Below are 24024 nucleotides of genomic sequence, written 5' to 3' on the forward strand. Positions count from 1 at the left end.
GTAAAATGCATCAACTGCTGCTGCTTCTGTCCCATCAGTGCTTATCCTTGGAGGCCCAACTGGACTGGATCCAAAGTGGGTATATATACCTACCATTTCTCATCAGACCTTGATGAATCTCTCCCATCAACTGGCTATATAACTTAGGCAGACTGAATTGTCTTCCGGGGGCAACTAAGTTCCTGGACCTTGCAAAGGCTCTTGTGACTTCTGGTTTCTGTTTTTACCATAGGACCTAAAATCCTTGAGCACTTTGGCTTCTGCCCACAAACTCCCACAAGAGTTTCATTTTGGAAGTGTCCAAACAAAAGGCTTTGGTTGTTCTTATTAATCAAGTTTTGCAAGCTCTTCTTTCCTCCAGAAACTGCAACATTACTAGTTTTCAATTTTGCTTTTGAATGAAAAGTTGCTATTTATTCCCTTGTTTAAAAGCATTGACATTTCTAGTGGAAATGCTGGCTTTTGAATGGTTCTGTGCAGGGCCAACCAAATAGATCCTGAAGCGCTGGGATGCCCTTTACCTCAGTGTTGTTCTGCACTCTGAAGCAGTGTATGAATTATTATGTCTGGTTGTGTTTAAATACAACATTATATTCCCTTTAGAAAGGGAATTTTAGAGAGTATTTTCCATGTACAAACAATACAAACTGAAGAGGCAAACCTTCTAAATGACTCCCCTCATAAGTAGCTTGTAAAATTAATCATGCTTTCCCCTTTCTTATGCCATGACTTATTATCATGTCCTGTGTGTTAATTGGAGACATCTTGTTCTACTGATTTATAAGGTGGTTCAGCCTTTGTATGTGTGCAAGAACGTGTAAAAAAGATTACAACTATCATTGTGAAACATGTGAAGTTCTGCTGGTGGCTGGTAATGCGTGGTGCTCCTCAGGGCTCATACTAGGGCTGATACTGTTCAACACCTTCATGAATGACCTGGACAATGGGATGGAGTGCACACTCAGCCAGCTTACAGATGATGCCACACTGGGTTGGGGCAGTAGATATTCTAGAGGTCAGGGTTACCATTTAGAAGGACCTTGACAAGATGGAGGAATGGACGAACGAGGATTTCATCAAGTTCAACAAGGACGAACGTAAAGTCCTGCCCATGGCATGGAATAATCCCATATATTATCACAGTCTGGGGCTGACCGTTGGATAGCAGCTCCCAAGGAAAAGCACTGGGAAAAGAACTTCTTGGACAAGAAGTTGGACATGATTCAGCAACGCGTCCTTCTGCAAAGAAGGCTAGTTGCATATGTGGCTATATTAGGAAGAGCAAAGCCAGCAGGTTAAGGGAATCGATTACTCCTCTTCTACTTGGTGCTTGTGAAGCTGCACATGAGGTACTGTGTCTAGCTTTGAGAGACTGAGAAACTGATGCAAGTCCAGAAGAGGACTACTGAGATGGCTGGGGAGCTGGAGCATATGGGTTATAAGCTGGAGACAACTGGGTTTGTTCAGTCTTTAGAAGAGAAGGCTACTGGAGAATCTAGCTGCAGTCTTCTACTATCAAAATTATAAACAAGAGAGTGTCAGACACAGGTGCACAGCAAAGAGATGAGAGGCAACAGACACAAGTCACAGCAAGGGATATTCCAACTGGAAGCAGGAAAAAACTTCTTCACTATAAGGGTGACCAAGCGCCGGGACTGACTGCCCAGAGAGGCTGTGGATTCTATGCCCTTTGAGGTTCTTGACCGGACAAAGCCTTGAGCAACTTGATCTAACTTCAGATCTAACTTTGAGCAGGAGGCTAGACCTGATGAGGTCTGCCATGAGGTCTGATAACTTCATGTGGCCAAGCAGGCATAACTGCATACGTAAAAAGCAGAACTGGATTTGCAGAAAGACAAACTGGGAATGTTTTTCCTGTGGATGCATCAGGAGCAATTTGGAGGCAGTAAGGGATTTAGCCTGCTTTCTGAATTGCATTCCTGTGGAGAGCACTGATGTAGCTAACATGACCACGTAACAAGTACGACCTCATATAGCTCTGGTCAATCTGTATGTCTAAGTAGAAGAGAAGCTGTGATATAAGCCTTTGAGACATTTACACAGTGTCACTTCTGGAGGATGAATTTATGTTTCAAATGAATGGTTATTTTCATAAAACTTTACATCTCTGCCCCTCTTTTAAATATTGATTGAAAGTGGTTCAGAAATTACTAGAAGAAAGGAAACGGGAACAGCTGTGAATACAGGCATGCACACATAACCTGGCTGCAGGGACCCTGTTTCTATAGGAACAGACAGGATGGATGAGATGGGGAAGGTCACAGAGACAGAATGAATCAGCAGAGGGCAAATTTAGGAAAAAAAGAGGAAAAAGGCAATATGAAAACAGATACAACAGGAAACAGACAATATGGCAGCAGAAAGAGAAAAGCTAGAATCAGGGCAAAGTGCACAAGAAGCAAAATTTTCAGTGAAAATACTGGGGTCAGCAAAACCAGAGGACTGTGAAGGACTGGAGAGAGAAACACAGTGCAATTGTTCAACCTGTCTTTTATTTTCTCTTTGAGAATGAAGAAGTTTTTTCTGGGATGATGAAGACATGAACACCACTTTCCATTTCTCACACAACCCTCCTTCCAGCAGCTGCCTGTGTTTTGCGATGTGAGAACCAAGCTACTTTATATCAAAGCATACACAGGGGATGTATGCTCTCTGTACTGGTAGCCCTATTACCAAAAAATAGAAGCAGCAATATAAAGTCTCACCCTGGCAGTGCCTACCATCAAATAGGTAGCTTGTAGTGCCTGTGCTGCTTGAATATACTGCTTATTTTTCCCACCAGGAGATTAAAATCAGCTTGAGATACGGAAAAAAAAAATTCTACTTTTAAATTATGTAAAATATTTTTAATGTAGTTAGAGTTTGTAGTTGTTATTTTTCTTATCAGCTTATTTTGTTATCAGCTTTAATGCTGTAGCCTGCACTCCCCACTTCAGACAACACTTTAATCTGTCTTAGTACAACCTTGCTCAGTTTTGGACAAATGGAATTTTAATTTGAATGAAAACTGGTGTTTTCCTTCTATTTCCATTGCCAATTAGAAGATCATCGTTTGTGTTAAATGGAGCTCAAATGCAAATTCTACACAGAGTATGAGTAAACCCAAAGAACTTCAATACCAGCAGAGGAAGGCAGATAAAGGTACAGTACCTCAGAGAATTATAAAGCACTTACTGGTTGAGGAAGGCGAAGAGATATCTCATCACTATAAGGACCGACCTGGGCAAAGTAAGGAGGAGTTTGCGGATGTGAAGAGCCCTCTCATAGAGATTGTCTATTCCTGCAAACAGAAGAAAATATTTTAAATTCTCTTTCCTATGATGGTCTAAAATACCACTCAGTCAGTTTACTCAATTTACTTTGACTCTACCATCACATGTCCCCAGCCAGTATCTTCACATTTTGGCCTATTAGAAAAATAATATCTAAAAGTCCTTCTCCCTCTCATTAAAACCACATAGTTTAAAAGTAACATGTTTAAATATAAGAAATCACAAATCTGCCTAAGTCAAACCCTGGCCATTTGCTGAGCTAGACAGCTCACAAAACCACAGTATCAGTACATAAATAACCTGAGGGAACCAAGAAGAGATGTTTGCCATCAGTTTCAAACACAGATTCATTCTCTTTATTTGAATAGTCATGTCAGATATAATATTCCAATCACCAAGCTTCTCTAATCAGCTTACTTAATCAAATGTCCAGCTATAACTCTCTTAATGGCAAAGTGGTAGAAAGGCCTTATGTTTTAGGGTGTGTAAGCAACAAACACAAAGATCACATGTAGCAGTCCACCAAAATTCTTCTGAAGCGGGCAAAACAAGGTCAGCTTAATAAAAGCATCAGTTCCTAATGTCTTATAACAAGGATGCATTGTCTTCTGTGTTGGTCAGAAAGATTATGTGGCTGCAAGTGGGCTAGTGATGGGATAAAAGCATACATTTTTTTTCAAAATAAGTAATATCTCAATTTTTTACTCAATGTGTTTTCTGTGTAAATGACACTGTTATAAACAACTTAAAATGCTTTTTATATCAGCCAAGAAAGAATGTTGCAATTAACAACATCTAGGGGAAACCTTAGCAGACTACATGAGAAATACTGTCCAGTGGCACTGAAATGGATATTCAAAAATTTGGAAATGAGAAACTGGAGCTGATTCCAATAGCTGAAAAGCCGTTTGTACCACAAAATGTGATATTCAAGAGTATACATTTAAAATAATTGCTTACATAAAAACGTGCTAACTGTAAACAGAGTTCCTGGTGTTTATTTGTGCTCTTTGGTATGGCTATTTCTACCAATCAGCATTTATTTGTAGGTGCAAAATGTGTGTTGACATGTTTCCTAGAAGAAAACTGGTGCCTAGCAATTAGTATTTTGGTACCAAGAACTAAGCATAAGCAGAGCATGTCAGCAGCGAGACTTCTGTTTACCACGCAGAAGTGCTATAGTTCATTAGGAAATGCCAGTGTAGTAAACTGCAGGGGAAAACTTGTTCCTACACCTGCATTTACAGGAGATGCCACCGGCTCAGCACCACTAGCATGCTGGGGAACGGAAGACTCTGGGGTGGGGTGACACTCATCTCCTTGAGAGCTTCTGCAGAAGAACAGCCCACCGCCACTTGCACGAAAGAAGTCCATTTGGATGATGGTATCTACTGCAGGAGCAGCAAAGCGAAACTCCTGCAGGAGGTAAAAACCTATTCCCTAGCAGAGCGGCTGAAGGCTGGAGCAGTGTCCCTGGTGAGCTGCCGCAGAGCTGGTGAGGAAAAGGACTGCTGACAAGTTGTATAATTTATAACCTAATGAATCACACTGAACCCAAACTCAAGCTGAAAATCAGTTCAGGCCATTACACTTTCACAAGTGCAGTATGGGACTTGAAATTTATTTTTATGTTTCTGTTAAACGTGGACTGCATGAATCAAGAAGTATTTCTGGTTACTGGTTAAGAACCAGAGTCCATGGCAGGGACATGCTAAGCCTGGGAGCTGCTAGCACAGCGAGGATCTGCAGAGCAACCACAGTTCTCCTCTCCCTTTCCAGTGCACACATCTTGGAGACACCAACGTACGTACCCTCACTTCTACGCTGCTGTTCTGCACAGCCCACAGACACCAGTTTTAGTGCAAGGCCCTTCTCCACCTGCCCCAACGAAGCCGCTCCCAGTGGAAGGAGCCTGCCCGTATCTTCAGTTCCCGTTCTCCCACCAAAAGCAGCTGCTGTTACAGTTAGGGTGCCTTGCGGGTCTCCAGCTCAGCCGAGGTTCCCCCCCGACAAGCCTGCCTGCGAGTCTCTGCGCACAGAGTTGTAGGTCTGGGTGGGTTTGAGCCTGCGTGCGTGTGCGCAGGTGGATGTTTTGGGGGGGGGCTGAGGGAGGAAGGCCCAAAGGCGCGTGGGTTACATCTTTCGACACCCCTGCCCCAGCAGCACTGCGGTGGCTCGGCTCCGTCCCAGCCTTCCCGCCCCGTGCGCTGGATGCGGGAGGCTGGAGGGAAGTCGTGATGCAGCACCGGGACCTGCCTTCTGTGTTACAGCCTTTCCTGGCTAACGCCTTGTGCTGCAGACCTGCCTCTTCCAGCCAGTTCTGGAGACTGGCCCGGGACCAGGTTCAGTCATCGCTGAACTCAAATCAGACCCGAGAAATGCACCGGCCGGGTTCCCAGGCGGGTCCAGTGGCTCCTTCCAGCAGTTCTGTCTAAACTAGTGAGCTAAACCAGGATGGGGCACAGTCTTGAACACCAGCAGGCAGCTACCACACAGTAGTTGTCACGCTCTCCAATGGGCTCGTGGTCTGTGCCAACTACAACTCTTCCAAGCAGTTCCTAGACATGGTTCACAGGACGCATGAGCCTGGAACTGGTCCCAGCAGGCAGCACGGACAGAGCAGGGTAGGTACAGAGAGTTTGGCTGTATGGCCATGCGTTGAGCTATTCCAGCTGCCCTACTGGGAGCATGATCAGTACTAAGTACTAGCAGGTCACCTCTATACTGAAGCAGTTATGAGCTATACATGCTGGAATGAGGTGTGTGTATTTCCAGTACCTTCCTGGTAACCCAGTCCCAGTTTCCATGAAAGCCCCTTTATTGAAAATCCAAACCACTGCCAAGTAGTAAATTCATGTGCTTTCCACGTTATTTCAAAAGGGTTGTTTTTCTTTCTCAGCACTGATTTGGTTTAAAGGAGATAGGTAATAATGTTATGTATTTGTGTGCTGCTTTTACATGAGGAGCCAAATTAATTAGTTGCTTGTGTGTGTGCACTGCGTGAGTGTTTGGGTATGTAGGAAAGAAGGAATGAATACAGAGTGATCTTTCTGCATCCAGCAGAAAGAATTTGCAGGTCTGCTGTTTCCCATGCAGGGGGAAGAGAAAGCATTGCTTTGCCTCCACTGGCTTTGCTGAAGAGAGCCTTGGGGCAGAACGGCCATCCAAGCTACAAGCTGGTTGCTGCAAGGAACCACTGGCAATCCCAACACTGCAGAAACCTGGCTGTGTCTCCCCTCTCACAGCACTTCTGTTGGAGGCCCTCTTTTCATTACTCTGATTTTCAAGAACTGTAATTAGCCCTACCTCAGCACCAGGTGAGGTATTACCCATTTCTCAGCTAAGAAAACTGAAGTGCTGATATTACATGACTTGTCCTAATAATGCAATTAGCTGCCAAGCAGAAATAGAAATCAGGGGATTTGAAAACTGGTTCATTACTCTAATGATATGATGAGACTCACATTCCCAAACACTAGCAACAGGACAAGCCTCTGGCAAGGCCAAGCACACTGAGAACTAACGTGTTTTTTCTGACTGTGGAGCAAGGGAGGGAAGGGAGATCTGTGTGAAGGACACATGAATATCAACCACGAATCAAGACTATCATCAGGTAAATACCACAAACAGAAATGGTCACTATTTTCTAGTTCCCAGTTCTCAGAGCAGAGCAAAACTTTTGGAGCTCTGGTGTGACACACCTGCCTTCCAGACCCGTCTCAGCCACAGGGGTCAAACCCACAAGCAGGAGAGTTTCCTGCCAGCCAGACGAGAAGGTGTTTGGCATGGGAACACTGTGCTCCTGTCGAAGTGGAGCTGCAGTGCAGCCCAGAGCACAGGAGACATTCGTGGGGTGAAACAAGAGAAGGGGAAGAGGCCAGCTTCTGGGGCTTCATGACTATAGCACTCTGCGGAAGAGCCGGGCACCCGTGCCCAGAACTATTAATGTATTTTTATCAGACAATAATGGAGCAAAGCACCCTAATAATATAAGGAGCTTGGTTTTCTGTGTATCCATAAAATTATCTAGGCATCTAAGCATCAGAGGTGTTTGGGATCTAAGGAGCCTCCACCAGCCACTACAAAAAATGAAAAACAGAGAACTTGGAGGACTCCTCAGAGGTCATTTAAGTCTACATTCTCACCCTTTGACTTCACCTTAATCACCTCTGAGAGATGTCTGTCCAACCTGTTCATAATGAGGCAGATCACAACCTCCAGAAGAAAATCTGTTAAGGTGCAATCTTGCATTGCTCATGGAAAAGATTTATCTGTTCACCTCCCATGGACTTCCTCTGCAAACACTCCTTGTCCTTGAACTGGATGAATGAATCCAGATGAGACTAATGTCATTGCATAAATGAAAGAATTACTTATCGGCTAGCTGCCTCTTCGTCAGCCACAGGCTAAGGACCAGTTCTCGATAGCATGAGATAGGTATAAATCCTAGCTACTCAAGCCTTAAAAGGTGTCATCTTCAGCCTCCAAGAACACTGGAACCTGTTCTGGAGGGGCGGCATCACCTTTGCTTACTGCAGAGACATACAGAATCAATGAATGTTCACTTTTCTCTTCCACAAAAAATAACACATTTTAACCACCTGGTGACTCACGATGAGGTTTTTGCAAAGGCAGACTCTAAAGTAAAACAGATCAAAAGAGAACAATCTGCCTCGGAAGAGTAAAGGAAACCTAAGAGGGGAGAAAACACAATTACTAACACAAGCCCCCAAATACAAATAAAATAAAACTAAATCATAAATGAAGACAAATGAAGAAGGGATATATTCATCCTAAATAACATTAAGAAAATGTAAATTGAAGTTTAATTAAGCAATAATCTTGAAGTAGTGGAGCATGTAAAAGGCAATAAATATTCAAATATATAAATGCAGCGCTTTGGTGATGGAGAACAAAAGACTTCTGCAAGAGAGCAATTGTTGGTGGTTCTGAAATATTCTGGGCCAACTGGACAGCTACATGCCTTTATCACTCTGGTTTAGTTAAAAATGCTACAAAAGCACTGTACTTTTCCTGGTCTTGGTTCTACACATGGCCTCTCCTGCACTGGTGATGAGACGTCGTTATCCAACGAGGAGAAGATTCAGCCTGGGAGCAGTCAGAGCTCAGAAACATGAGCTCTGGGTTGTGTATGTTCTACCACCCTCTGTTAACAGACAGCCGCCATGGGCCAATCTCAGTAGCAACAAAAGAATTGCGAACTTTTGGCAAGGGGAAGATATTATTGATCAGAAAATGTGGAAAGAGAAGCCTGGTGTCAGCAATGAATGAATTGTCCTACACTAACAGCAAGTGCTGTGCAAGCTAAGCATATTTCAAAGGCAAGAGCAGCACTAAAGAGGAAGAAGAAAGCAAACAATGGTAATGTAAGGTTATCTCTCTCCTTTAGGACCACTGTTTTGAAGGATAAAATCCAATGTGGTATCTCTATGTGGGGGTCACTCGCTACTTCCACGGGGTGTAGCGCCTACTAGTAACAGCGTGAATGCCTAATACATATTTTATACACCCGCTGAATGTCAAACGGGACTGAGTTACACTTGCAGATGTAATTTTTATGGTCAATTTGCAGCTGACAAGTAATCTACATGAATATGTGTTAGTGCTGAAGTTAACAATTTGTGCCTCTTTCTACTTTAGTAGATGAGTCCAATCCAACTCAAAGATATGTATATATTAACTGAGCAATGCTACTTACAAGTGTTTCAGATCTATTTAAGAAGGCATTACACGAGGACAAACACAATGGTCTCCACTGTCACTTAGGGAAGGAAACAGCTGTCATTTTGTTGAAACTTTTTCAGGAAGAGTTGACAATTCAGAATATAGGTTTTTTACTTTTTAAGTAATGGGCAATAGTCTGGAAAAGCAATAAAATAATTTCCTTTCATAACATTTATGCCTTTAGGTAAATGGGCACTGCTGGCAGCAAGGGATTGAAATGATGAAAATCAGAAGGAAAAAAAGATGTAAGTTTTCATCCATCCTGGCATCTTAGTATATCAAATTTAAGGCAAGGGAGATGAAACCATGAGGAATTATAATGACCTGAGCAGAAGATAAGCAGTCTGGGTAGCAGAGATGTGTTTGCTGCTGCATTGCACAGCTATGTACGCAAAAGTGAACTGGAATTCACATGTATAAGAACTCATACCAGAGAGGAACTGCAGTCTCCTGGCAGCGAAGGTGAATTATGACCAGCCCTAAGCACAGCTTCAGTACCCTCTGCCTCCATCTAACTCCTATCACAAATATTTTGCTTGCATTTGGCCCAACCTGTTTTTACAAAGGGGCAGAAGTGGAGTGCAACTCTCCTCCCTCCCCCCCCCCCTTATTTTACCCTCTGGATTGCGGAATGCTGCTGGGAGCAATAGTAGCCACTCTTTTCGCTGAGAATGCAGACTTATGGCCCATAATCAGATGGATTCTTTACGTTCTGTCCTACCTTTCATGCTTGCCCTGGAGAAGTCATGATTTGGCCCAAATTTTATCTAATACAGTTCATAAGCCTAAACAGAATAACGTTGTTCTCATGAGTCTAATTAATACAAATTGCCCTAAAAGTCACAGTCATTTTGCACTGTTTCCACTGTATTTGCAAAAGGGAAAGCATTAAATCACAATGCTTTATTTCATTTGGAAATATATGCATAAATGCAAAGGAATTCCTCAGTGGTTATACTGAGGAAAGGTTCATTTTGCAGCTGTAACCTCAATTATGCTTGACATCCATAACTAAGTACTTCAGTTTCAAGGGGTTTTTCACTGGCAACATTACATTTCCATATAAAATGTGTGACATTCTGCCCTTTTACAGTTTTATGTGAACATTAACTTCATGAATTTGCTTTCTCCCTCCCCCCTTTTATAACAATTTCTGCCAACAATTAAAAAAACCACACTGACATTTATCTTGAAAAACTATTTGAAAACAACTTAATGTTTATTCCTTTCCTCACTGTTTATCAGACAGTGAATGCAATATGAATCAGAGTATTTAAACCCTTTTAATTAAAAATGTGAAAGCTTTCTGGACTTTACATATCAATTGCGATCTAAAGAAGTTACAGTTCTCACAGAGGAAAGGAGGTCTGGCCCTGCTCCCATTAACATGAAGACCAACATAATATGTGAGGCCACATGAGCACAGAAAAAGAAACTAATGCAACTATGACAGGTTCAAAGTCTGAAGTGGGAGAAAAATCTTGCCTAGACTGTCTTCATTTTTGCAAGATATACAAAGTGTTAAGGTTAAAAGATAGCAATGGAAAGGGTCTTTGAGACTGACAGTTTTTGATAGTATGTGCCACATAGGTGCTATTTAAACTAAACTGTGACAGGTAGTATATTCTGAAATGCTTGGTGGGTTTTGTTTTTTTTTTTTTTAAAAAAAAGCATCTTATTTCCTGGAAGTGGTGGACCACTTAACAAAACGCATAGACTAGGTACGCAGCTGTAAAAACACGCCACCTCAGGCTTCTCAGATAATCAGAAGATGCAGACACACAGCCCACTGTATGCAGCGTGCAGTTCTGGGGCTGGCTGTGGGTGCAAGGCACAAGAGCTGTTTCTTTCTCTCCTCACATCACATTCAAACCCCTCACTGTGACAACAAAGTAAACTCACCCCAATGTGCTCCAAGGGAAAACCCCTTTTGTCCTGCCATGTTCCAAACTCACCCCTCTTCCCTCCGCTGAAGGAAGGCATTGATATGCCATTTCAGAGTGCCCCTAACGATAACCTTGTGGAAACCAAACCAAGCAACAAAATCATCCTCCCCTGGTTTCCTCCAAAACCTGCCAGAAACAGTTCTAGGACTCTTACAACACATTATCAGGAAGAAAATCCTCTGCTTTCTTCTGTGAAAGCAATAGCAGAAGTCAAACCTAGCAGAACTACCCAGTCATTACACCTCATTTTGGCAAGCTGTCATAGAGATGATAATCCAGATTTATGACAGCCTCAGAGAACAGCCAGTCTAAACCAGGATCAGGTGGCAACACCTCTTTCTCAATAACTGTCCCATTTCAAAATGTGGCTGTGAAAAGCAGTGACTTTGTTCCAGGCTATTGGTTGTTACTGATTTCAGCTGTGCTGGATGAGACTATTATTTAAAAAATAGATTGTCAGCTCTTTCACAAGAAAATAATCTGCTGCCTACCTTGAACATGCAATAGTTCTCTTGCAAACATCCTCTAAGGAAACCAAGGCCTAATGCTAGGGATCTAGTATTCATTGCCATTCTTCTTGAAGTTCTTAATAACAAAAGACCATTTTGGGATAACTGAACTGGATCCCTCTCAGACAGTGACGCTTGAGAGGTTGGTGAATCTCTCCTGCCTGCGCAGGTGCCATGTATGCGTACTCAGTCCACTGAACTTCTACTCCTCTTTCCAAATACTCCATCCTGTCTTCAGAAGCTTCAATGGTGAACAGAAACTCTTTTAAATCATCCAGGTTCCTCTTCTTGGAACACATTTAAAAGGTTGTTTTGGGAAAATATTTTTGCAACTCCTAAGCACTCACCTGTATAATCTCTGTAAGCAGAATACTCACTCTTGGTATTTTACAATTCTATTTAAAGCTCTTCAACACAGCAGAGTGCAATACTATCTCCACATGTAAGAACCACCATTTATATTTTTCTTAATGCTTAGTCAAAATAGTAAAGTCATAATGAGATCCAATGGGCAGAATCTGACAGCAGAAATTTTGAAAAGGAAACCTGGTACAAATGTTTAACTATGAAAGTGATTAATCATTTGAACAGCTTATCCAAGAATGTGGTAGATTTTCTGTCAACTGAAGCCATTAAATCAATAAATTTTTCCAGCAGACATGCTTTAATTCATCCAGAAGTTATGGAAATCAGTGCAGGTAAAGTTCCGTCATCCCTGTCATGCAGAAAATCACTCAGTCAAAATGATCCCTTTTTAGATTTCAATTTCTATGACTTGCAGACATTTTCTGGGCTGTGGCACCGCAGTTAGCTAAAGCCGAACTCAGGCAGAACCAAGATTATGCTTCCTAAAGAGACAGTGTCCCCTTCAGCATCAGGGATCAGACTGTTAAACTGCAGTTTTGAGGTCCTTCAGGACTCCTCAATACCACTGAGTCTGTAAATAGCACCAGCTGCAGAAAATCTCGCAAAAACTGAAACACAAAATATTGCACATAGACCTGATCACAGCGATCCGTGTATTTGTAACCTCCAGGCTGAATTACTGCAATCCTCCCTGCACGGGAAGGAGACCACACATGCTGGGTTCCCCCAGACGGGAGCAGAAAAGCCCATCTGATGGCCAGCCCAGGCCACTGTGCACACATCGATCTGCGGTCCTACGGCTGGGCTGAGACCCCTTTGCCAAATAACACAGTTTGGAGAGAGCCTGCCCGAATTAATATCCCAAAGGACTGGCCCTCGTTACCTGTGAAACTGCCTCTTTCTCCATTCGGCTGAAGCAGGCAAGTTATAAAGGAAGGGTTGAAAGGAGGAAATTCTTCCACAAAGCTAGCACTTCTAATGGACCCCCAGGGAACAGTAAGACTACTGATGATTGGCTTGGCCTCACCTCTCCTCAACATCTGCAGGGATCTGTGAACTGGAAGAGGTTTTGTGCATGCCAGAGCAATTCACTCATCCACTGAGAACTTCCTAAATTACTACAACCTCTCCGTGTCCAGCTACAGACGCCAGCAGTGCACAGACCCATGCAACGCTCCTCCAAGGCATCTCATTACAACTTGTGTGTTGGAAGTCAGACTGGGCTGTTCCACAGGCAACACGCAGCGTCTCCCCTCCGTTCCCATACTGAAGGGTTTTCCTGCCGGTTGGGTCCAGGTTTTAACGAGCACAATAAAGGTCCAGAACCACACAACATCAAGCAGTTAGTTACTTATACACCAGTGCCGAATCCAAGCTGTGGGGCATGAAAACCTTTGTGGAAAGTAACATACTCTGTTTGCACGGTCATGACTTCATCCCCTTCTGCCTGCCCCAGTGCCCGGAGGAAAATAATAATAATGCGTTTAAATTTAACTATGTCTTGTATACCAAAAGATATTCTTCCTGTTCTATTAAACAAAGAGTTGTACTGTACATTAATCCCACTGGAAAAAGGGAACAACCACAGCTGTGAGTATGACTAATAACTGACCCAGACTGTTACAGATGGCAAACAAATTGTCTCCGAAAAATCTGTGAAGTTAGCTCTTTTTTTCAGGCCGCTACTGTGTATATGAAAGTAAAATTCTACTGAGAAAGAAACAGAGATTTCTACTTACTGATACAAGAAATAAGATCATTAAATCTTTCCTTAGGAAAGACAGGGTTTTCCAGCCCTCGGAAATAGAGCTTCAGTACTCCAGCAACTGAGTTAATGTCATGGTTACTTTGGTCATCTGCCAAAGGATTTTCACCTTAAAAAGTAAATAAAGTGAATGAAACACACATGAAGAAGCATTCTTGCATGCAACATTTTTAGAAGTGAGTGGGGTTTTTTTGTTGTTTTTAGTGTGTGGGAGGTGGCAATGCAAGCATTCAAGTAAGCTAATAAACACTGATTTAGAAATCCCAGGCTAAAACCAGCAGCCTAAATAAAGCTTCCTTTAAATTACGTAACATAGTGATCTCTGAGGTCCTGAACTTCCAACTAGGTATTTATGGACATGTTGTGATTTACAGTTAGGAAAATACAAAAGCCAAATGTTCTTAATTGAATAGGGTTTCTCAGACTATTCTTTGGGAGCTTACATAAAGCAAATTGAGTTAGAGAACGCTTTGAATTGGAGTTCGGTCTTCATTCTGAAAAAAACCAAAACATTGAGGAATATGTGCAACCATTTTGTGAAAAGACTGTATAGGAACTGAAACCCTAACTGAAACCTCAGCCATGACTGAACTACGTGTCATTTTAAAGACTTAATCTGAAACACTTCAAAATGTATGTATCTTCCAGAATAACACTACCTAGGAGAAGCAGTTAACAATAAGGCAGATTTAAAAGCTGGAGAATAGGAGGATGTGGTTTTACTTAGCATGTAAAAACAGCTGCTTCATGTATCTTGTCAAAGACGAGATCAGGTTTAACAAGATACATAACTAATCCTAGGGAGAAAAATGCTGTGCATATTTTTTCATGCTTTTAGTCACAAGACTTATTGCTGCAAGGGTTTTCTCATTAGCAGATGATCTGCAAAAGGTTTTTCTGGAAATTAAAAAAACAGCTTCTAAGACCCAAGGAAAGAGAATGTAAGATTTAAAAAAAATGGCAACTAGTATTGTGTTAACACAATTAGGGGATTGCTGGATCCTTGCTCCCCTAGTAGAGCAATCTTAGGCTGGGTGTTGCAAGCCCCTCATGTTTAAAAAGCTGTTTTCACTTCCTGGTATATTTCCCATAATTCCTCCTCAGGGGCTGAAGTTTCCTTTGGGCATGAAAACAGTGGTTGAAAATGGAATGACCCTTTCACAGCCCGTATTCTCACTGATCGTGATGCCACTTTGGCAGAGGGACCAGAAAGTTGAGCACTCGTATTCCAGAAGATCAATTAACAGGGTTCTCAAATTGTGTTAAGTAGACTCTTGAATCTAATTAAAAACCATAATCTTTCCTTTCTGATGATCTTTAAAATAAAATATAGACAAGCTATTATTTGCAGTTTATAATTAACAAAAGACTAAAGTTTACCATGGATTCAAGAGTCATATGCCTCATCTAAACAAAATGAAAAACAGGCTCAAGCTCCTAGGACATAACAGAGGAAAAACATGTACGTGTCATCATTATACTTCATCTTCAAGCATATGACAGTGCAAAGTTTTAGGTGCAGTACACAAAGTGCATACAAACTGCTTAAACAGCCAAGAAAGTAATTAGAATTTAGAAGATTTTTAAATGTCAGATATTAAGGTGCTCGAATAAATGAAAATGCAATTACCTCTCTCAAATGAATTTTTAATATCATTGACTTCCACCTGGGAACCAGACACTCTGAAAATTCCCTGATGCTGAAGACCTGCAGCAAAGATGGGAGACAGTGGTGAGAAATGAATCTAGTTTTTAAAATACTTCTAATCTCTATTTTAAAAACAAAGCTGTGATGGTAAATGCATTATGAAAAAGGTATGCGAAAAAGTCAGGGCAATAATGAAATTACATAGTATGTTTCAGAGCTTACCATATAAATTGATAAATCTGATACAGCTTTCCACTATGAGAGGAATGACTTGTCCTGAATCCTGGAAAAACAAGAGCAGAAAGAGTGAACTGGAGATTGGAAAGAGGAAACCTCCCTGCTCTGGAATGAATGTGAAAATGCATTTTCTTGGTCAATCCAGATGGACATACAGTGCTGGCAAAAAAACACATAAGAAAAAATATAATTTCTAACAGAGTTCTTTTCCCATTTAGGGAGGGAGGGAAAGGAACAGGTGAAGAGAAAGGATTACAATTCTTCATTAAAATAATTAAATCGGGAAATTCAGAGACTTCATTCTCTACCTCTGCCACTGTATCTGGCTAACACTGTATGTGACATCTAAGCTCATGCATGTGTTTTAGATTTTTGAAGCAAAATGAGTTAAAGCAGTGAATTTGCCTTTTAAAAAGTTTATTATTAAGAAAAATAATTCATGATGAAGATGGTCCCTCTGCATCCATTTAACTTACCTTTCTTCTCCTGGTGGAGAAAATCCTACATGGACCTAATTACACAGGACCTAATTCCTCGAGATGCTTTTTCTTTTGGTAAAAATGTTCATCACAAACAGTTGACAAGGCTTTTTCTGGACCTGCCGGACTATCAGAAATGTTCTTGGAGAAGAATGCCATTGCACGGGGTACCAGGTGTCCCCCTCTGACCTGAGAGCACTCCTGCGTGTTCTGCTGATTTGCGTGTCCTCACACAGGGCAGATGATGCCCTGGCGCGTTGTTTCAGGCTGCTCTAACTAGCTGGTAATACACTGGGTGGTGAACAGCAGCCGCTTTGAGCTGAGCATGTGGTTCAGCCACCTCTTCTGTAGGCAGAAAGGTCCTGGGAAAGGGAGGTCACAGCCTGCACCTCCCCGCCTGCAGCTGGCAGAGCTCAGGAATCGAAGCGCCTGGTCTCAGCCGTGATACAGCAGCAGGTCTATAGCTACATCTTCAGTTAAGTACAGGTGTTTTAATAAAGGAGAAAAAAATGCTTGTGATGGGATGGGGAGAAGATGACTACACACTAACTTTCAGTGAGTTATTTGCCTTTTTCTTTTAAACTGCTGATTTTCCAAAAGAACCGTCGCAGTCCTTTGTCTGTGTGTTTTGGCATTTAAAAAATGGATGTTTTAGCCCAAGCACATTAATGACTACAAGTCATCAAATATCTATTAAAGACATGAATCATATGATTGAAAATTATTTAGAAAAGTTGGTGCTTATGCTGGAAAAATTACTGTTTCATAAATAATAGGTACCTTTGAAATTCTTGTCTTGGAAGCTGTAATTTTTTTTCCCAAATGAATTTCAAATATGTAAGCTCTCAGAGAATTGACTAATTCATTTAAAGTTTGATACAAAACCAGTCTGTATTACGAAACCACGAATTCAAAAGCACCCTGTAACTCAGAATACACATTTCCGCTTACAAACTAGTCCTTCATTTTCATGCTAAGTTACACTAATGGGAAGTTTATGAATTAAGCCCAAGTAGAAGAAAAGCCAACTACTAAAAAAAGTTTGAAAAATAACACACAGTGAAGCAATGAAACAATGCACTTCCTGAGATAACCTAACACCTGATCTTCTGTGTACTCCATGTTGTTTTAGTGGGGCTTACAAAAGACTGTACTGCTAATTATGCTATTTAAATTGTGGCTTGTTTGTCTTTTAATTTAAAACCTAGCAAAAACTGGCTAGCCAAGAACCAGTAATATCTGGACGAGCATTTTCTGTTTGAGTCGTGTTCATGATTCAGTAACAGCTGAATAAAAAAAACCCCATGGAACAGGTCAGTTGCTAAACCCAGGAATACTGTCATCTTCGCCAACACTGAGCAGCCTGGCTCTCCAAAAAAGCAGAGTATTAGAAAACATGCACAACATGCACCCATAACTCCTGTTAGTACACTGGTTCATGCAAAGAATGTAAAGCCTTGGAAAAGATAGTGTTTGCAGTAAGAAATTACAAAAAAATAAATTACTTTCATACCTGGTTTTGGAGAATCTGTTCAGGACCATGCACAACTTTGTAGTTAAGTAAGTCCATGAAATAATCTAAACTAACAGCTTTGGATTTGGATCTAATGACAGGAAAATAATTTGAAGTAACAATCTGTGTTGGTGAAATGTCAAGAACAGTGACCCTACCGCTGCTGTGAATTTAATCTGATGTGTGTAGTCAGTGAATGTATGTTTGGGATTAATTACCATTTCTTATGATGCGAAAATGTAACACACAATTTGGTGTGATACTGTATTTCACTAGCTGTAATCCTTTTGTGCCTGTCAAAATGACTCATCCCTATCAAGAATGACACGGTCTTTGGGCAGGGATGCTTTCCTAGGTTAGCCCCCACACTGGCAAATCTGTTATAAGGCTACCAGCTTTCTTTTCCTCCTTCCTTTTGAAAGACTATGTAGGGCTCTCCATTTGCAAGTAAGCCCTGTCACCCACACTGCCATGCAGCATAACCCTCTTCTCTGTGAGGGAAAATGACGGGGTACCATTTCTCCTGATGTGCTCTGTGCTTCTCTAATCCAGGGGCTTTTTGTTGTGGGAGTTTCTGCTTCTTTGCTTACTTTCATCCTTGAGCAAGAAACTGTTCACGATATTCATCTCTTGCATCATGTGATGATTTCCTGAAAGTCTTTGCACCTCACAGCTCTGCCTGCATAATAATAACAGTTTTCTCTATAGTTGTACTGAGGGTGGCTGAAAGCTTGATTCAAAGACAGCTAAACTGGTGCGGTGCCACTGAGCACAGAATTAGTTCTGCAAAATATCTGCCGCTAGCTACGTTGCACAAGAAGAAAAAAAATAATCCCTGTAATGTTCAAACCTGGTTCACAGAGCTTGCAGTCAGGAATTTAATTCACTGCATTTATAAATGTATTGTTACATATTTTTTGAAGATTTCTTTCACTTAGCTCTGTCAGCTAGTGTCCAGAGGCACTAATTGACTGTGATGGGCAGATGCTTGTTAATGAATAAGGAAATATCCACCATTTAAGACTACAATCACTCCAGAGTTGTGCTCTGGTTCAGTTTTGCCTGCTGTACTTGTACACTCATTTCTTAATGCAAACTTCTCCCTCCAGGTCTTTGAAAGAACTAATTTTGAGCCAGGCATGAATGCAACCCGAGAGCGAGGCAGAGGTGGTTCTCTTGTTACCAGAACTATACCTGATGTCTCGTGTGAGAGTTCCTTCGGCCTCGGCTAGAAGCATTATTAGAAATAAAAGTATGAGAAAGAAGAAGATAGTAAATACAGCAAAGATACAAGATCCAGAATAGCGGTGATCACAATTTCACACAATATAATAAATTCCTAAAGTCATAGGAAATCAAAGGCTGGATATCAAACCCAGGGTAACACTGCTTCTCCACAGACTTTGAATACTGAATGTAATGAAAACGGCAAGCAGGAAATTGTGCTAAGTCCTGGGATGCACCACTACATCCTATCTTCTACACGATGCTAAGTTTCCTAATAAAACCAGGCTGCCGATACTTGATTAACTTGATTAATCCCTACTTGATTAATGAAATCGTAGGGAGGCTAATGTGAGAAATCAATCCCTCTCTTTCCCTCTGACTTCAGGAAGTATTATATTGATCAACCGGGAAAGAAAAGAGCCCCAGGACAGACTTAAACATAATGATCTGCCTCAGCTCACGTGAGGTGGTGACCATTATAGTAAGAAGCGTTGAGATCAGCCACTGGGGTGGCTGGTGCCAGTACCTTGATGAATGACTCCAAATCACCATTAAACAACTTAGCACTATACTGTGATCGGGGTCTGGGCTTCCTGTGTTTCTGGGGCTTAGGGGGAAGATTTGGAGGCCTAAGGGAAGGGAATATGATTACTGAGCAAGGTAGAATTAAGTCACACAATAAAATGAAATGTCTGTAAGCTCATGGCAAAACAACAGAACATTGTAAAGGGAGAAATAAACACATTTATCAAATAAAGACTTTCCATCAAATTTAAGTGTAACAGTGATTGAAGAGTGGAGAACTCCCCCACTAAAAACACATTGCTTAAGGATAAATATTGACGTTCTTTATGAATGGCTGCTTTGCAGTTTTACCATATACATTTATTCCAAATACTGCACAATCGGAATGGCCTTTTTTGTTGTGGTCATGCATGAAATGTGCAGCAACCACTGGAATTCATCCTGCCAGCTGTGGCAGAACACAGGCCACCCGAAGCACCTCTTATCAAGCAGAAAAGTTCCTTCGTGCTGGAGAAGCTTCAAATGCAAATTAAAGCTGCTCAGCACACTCCTAAGATGCTTCAAAACCAAACCATCTGCATTTTCAACTAGAGCCAGGAAGGTTACACAGCTTTAGCCTTCCATATCCAACCATCAACATCTTCACACAAGAAAAGAAATAGCTTGCAAATTAGCTAAAGGAATTAAAAGAATATCATCAACTTGAAACAAATAAACAAAAGCAGCAAAACGCAAAAAAAGAAAAGGAAGAACACACAAAACTTTGGTCTGCAAAATGTTTACCTAGTGTGTTACACACATGATGACTACAACTGAAAGAGATTATAGGAAATAAATGTTGTTCTCTAGGTCACAATTTATTTTGTGAATGTCAGGGCACGCTACATGCCAACAGCTTCCCTAGTTCCCCTGCACCAGCAGTCCAATGTTTCCATAGGTTTTTCAGGAATTAGTAAAAAATGAAATTTTTTGAGGGGAACAGTGAGGAACAATAATGCATAGAATATTAAGTGGTGGGACTTTGGTCTGTTTGGGTACTACCTGCTATTTTAAACTCATCTTTAAAGATATCCTCTTCCCTTCTACAATTTAACTTTGACCTTGAAGAACATTTCCATTTGTATGTCTTACAGTCTGGAAACTTAACTGAACCTTAGGGCAACAGGCAGGTCCCAGCCGGAGCTGGGGAACTGGTGCTGCAGAACGGACGGGCAGGTCCTGCTAGCTCAGAGTTTCTTTCTCTAAGTGACCAGCTGCGAGAAAATAGGAGGTAAGATGGCTTCAAGCTGCTCCCCCACTTTACTAAGGTAAAATTGTCTAAATCTGTCACCTTCTTTCAGCTGCTTACACAGCAGGGAATTTAGGATGATGTGAGCCTGATGAGTCACCTGCTTTGGAGTCAAGAAAGAACATTTTTCTCATTAGACATAAGCTTGCTGACTTCCATGCATTCCTGGTAGCATCTGGGGGCAGAGTTAAAGGCACAGGTCTCAGAATTAGTGTCAGCAGTTGGGAAGAACACCCTGACTTGACACTACTTTTCAATGGGGGTTGTGTAAGGAAAGAAGGTGAATTAAGTCTAACTTTAGAGAGCTAAAATGGACCATGGAGTGGTGGGAGAAAGACTGGTCTGAAGTCTGTAGAGAAGTTCCCAGGAATACAGGGGCCAGGCAGAAGAAAGTATATAAAACCAAGTGGTCCAGCAAAGGCAGAGCCAGAGCTGGATCCAAACTTCTTAGCTGGGAGGGCAAGACTTTTTTTTTTTTTTTTTTTTTTTAATTCAAAGATGAGGGGTGGTGGCAAGGCCATTCCTGTCCAGGAAGCAAAAAGGAGAAAGAGAAGGCATTGAGCAAGGATGTATTGCATGGAAAGGGAAGGGAATAGTGAGACCAGGAAAGCTGGGCTGTATGTTCCGGCTGTCACCAGGATGGGACGTGGCCCGTTGCAGTGACAGACACAACTGGCAGCTGCAAATTCAAAGAGTTGCCATTGCTGCCCACAGCCAGACACCCCGGGGTCTGCAGCGCTGTCTGTGTTTATGTCTGGAGGCAGCATTGCAGGTATAGCATTACACAACTGAGTAAGTATGTGCTGCACGAAACAGGGAGATCTAACACTATATCCCTTCTCTTCTGTGAATATATAGACCCATTTGAGTATCAAACACATGGATGCTGGGGGAGGCAGGTATTCCTGTCCCCAGTGAGGTTACCAAAGATGCAGCCTATCCCCTAAATCCAGCTCTGTATCAGGTGCTACGTACATAACTTATATACTCTCTCCCTCTCTCTCTCCACTCTCTCTATATAGTATATAAAGTATATACTCTGTGTATCCTGACCAAGTGAATTACAAACCACGAGAGGTGAGGTGTGTCTAGCAACTGAAAAAAATTTATTTTCTAGCACCAAAAAGCCCCCCGCAGTATCCAGATTTGACGTCTGATGCACAAATATTTTTAAGGATCTCCCAGCTTGTCCCACCCTTGACACTGGCCTAAGCAGCTCACAAGAATGAGGAAGATGACAGTCTGGTCCTTTACCCATCAGCATGCAGAAACAGAAATGCTGAATATTAAAACACACAGGGCCTGTACACAATTTATGTAACAACAGCTACAACAACAATGTTATATACCCTTACAAACTTATTCTAAAATTTGTAATTTCTAAGATTTTATTACATTTGTAACTCTAAATCAAGTAACATAAAAATATCTTACCTTGTTGTCATGTATTCAGCCCTGTGACCTAGAAAAGTTCAATAAATAGGAAACAATCATTTGTAGGTTCTAGGTAGATTTTTTTGTATCTAAATTATGCTTGGCAAATTACTTTTAACCCTAACTTTCATGTTACCAGCAAAAGACATACAATTCTACAACAAACAGGGCACTGCCGTTATCTACCATCTCCACAATTACATTTAAAATACAAACACAACCCATGTTATGGAACAACTTTTAAGAAGCCTGCCCACAGATTAAAGAGTCACTTGATACTGTAAATAATTTGCAGTAAAACTCCAAACAATGTCTATTTTTCGTGCTCATGTGTTTTAGTGGCTAAATCAGTATAGAAGTAGAGCTGTGCCTAGATTAGATTCCATCTCCACTTGTGCCTTGTGCCTAAACCTGTTCAGTGCTGAAAATGCAGATCTCTAGACACCAATGGCTTGCTATTGAAAGACTCCTTCCTCTCTTTTGTCTGTGTATTGCAGGAAATAAATACAATGCTACCACTGGGAAACACCACAGAGAACTGCAGAGAATTGTAAAGAGGCAAATACCATATTCCGGTAACCTTTGCAGAACAACAGACCAGTAAGTTAGGCACGTGCATTGTGTCAACTCATGATAATGAAAAGCAAAATAATGAAACAGTAGGAAGGTCATGGTATGATAAGTTCTAGTCAGCCTAGTTTTCCCAAAGGAAAATTGTGCCTTATTAATTTATTAGAATTCTTTGAACATGTCAGTAAAATACTGTATAAAGGAGAATCAGTTGAATTAATTTACTTAGACTTTGAAAGGCCCCTGATAAGTTTCTTCACAAGAGGCAACTAAAGCAACTAAACAGCCATGGACTGAGTGGCAAAATATTCTCATTGATCAAAAACTAATGAAGAAAAGGGAAACTGAGTGGAATTAAATGGTCGTTTTTCATCACGACAAAAGTGTAACAGTCATTTACTCAAGCCTGCCCATTAGGACCATTTATGTAATACATAATACATTTATCAATGTCTTGGAGAGATCACAGCAGCTAAGGAGGCAGAATACTGTGCAGATGACTGAAATATTTTTGTATCAAGTCCTGACAAAACTGTGAGGCTCTTCAGAGGGGTTTAACCATGTTAAGGAACAAGACATTCAATGGCAAATGAAATTCAGTATTAACAGGTTCAAGCAAGATATTAGGGAAGCAATAATTAAACACCTATGCAGCTAATAGAACTATAGATAATTATACTGACTCTGACTCTGAAAATCACTCTGAGTGAGTATCACTCAGGCTAGGTCTAAGTACACCGCTCAATTTGGAAGTGACACCAAAAAAGCTTGTCAGACTGCAGAAAGAATGAAAAACAGTGATATGCAAAACATAATATTGTGTGGCAATGTCCAGGTGCACCTGAAATACTGCACAGTACTGAAATCCCTAATCTGAACATATATTTTGCAGTACCAGAAGAGTGGGGATCCACAGAAGGTGGCACAAAAAATAAGCTCCGGGAAAAATCTCTGGCATTAATAAGACATGTAAAGATTGTTGGCATCTGTTTTAGAGAGGTGAAAAAGAGGGATGAAAGAAGAGCATGTAAAATAATCTGTGATAGAAAAAGGGTAAACCAAGGACTTCTCCCCACTCATGTTACCAAGGGAAGTTCATTGAGACTAAGAATCCCAATAATAAATGCTAATAAAACAAAAGATGTTACAAATCCCGAGTCTGGGGGATTTTAAACACATCTCTGATATTTAACAGATTAGGGCAAAAACTATCTGGGACACAGGGGCCATTTCTTTTACAACTGCTTATTCTCTTTCTTGCATTTCCCTTTGCTTTGTTCCTTTGTTCATTCAATAGATGAGCCTTGGGTCAGAATTAATATAAGTATCAGTGTGCTTCCTAAGTTTAGTATCAATTTAATTTGAGTATTTCTCATTTAGTTTTCCAAATTTGTAGATGCAGACTCAGCACAGAGCACTTCATCTATCCCGCTTGTGCAGATCATGAATACGTATCTGCTGTGTCCATAAACAGCAACA

The 24024-nt window shown here is 41.2% G+C and overlaps 1 protein-coding gene across 2 annotated transcripts in view; it reads right to left on the reverse strand.

Moving 5' to 3' along the window:
- Window positions 1-24024, reverse strand: part of SRGAP1 (SLIT-ROBO Rho GTPase activating protein 1) — a 155537-nt gene that overhangs the window by 14828 nt on the left and 116685 nt on the right. The window contains exons 11-16 of one of the 2 annotated variants that reach the window (XM_052774600.1): window positions 21976-22003; window positions 19255-19357; window positions 15495-15555; window positions 15255-15332; window positions 13599-13733; window positions 3196-3301 (exon numbers count right to left, since the gene is read on the reverse strand). In XM_052774600.1, the coding sequence (XP_052630560.1) occupies window positions 3196-3301; window positions 13599-13733; window positions 15255-15332; window positions 15495-15555; window positions 19255-19357; window positions 21976-22003 (511 nt within the window). Of the gene's footprint in view, window positions 1-3195; window positions 3302-13598; window positions 13734-15254; window positions 15333-15494; window positions 15556-18695; window positions 18730-19254; window positions 19358-21975; window positions 22004-24024 lie in introns of both variants that reach the window. The other variant, XM_052774601.1, reaches the window with a different exon arrangement.

Source organism: Harpia harpyja, chromosome 23, assembly GCF_026419915.1.
Source record: "Harpia harpyja isolate bHarHar1 chromosome 23, bHarHar1 primary haplotype, whole genome shotgun sequence".
NCBI classification, from domain to species: Eukaryota; Metazoa; Chordata; class Aves; order Accipitriformes; family Accipitridae; genus Harpia; species Harpia harpyja.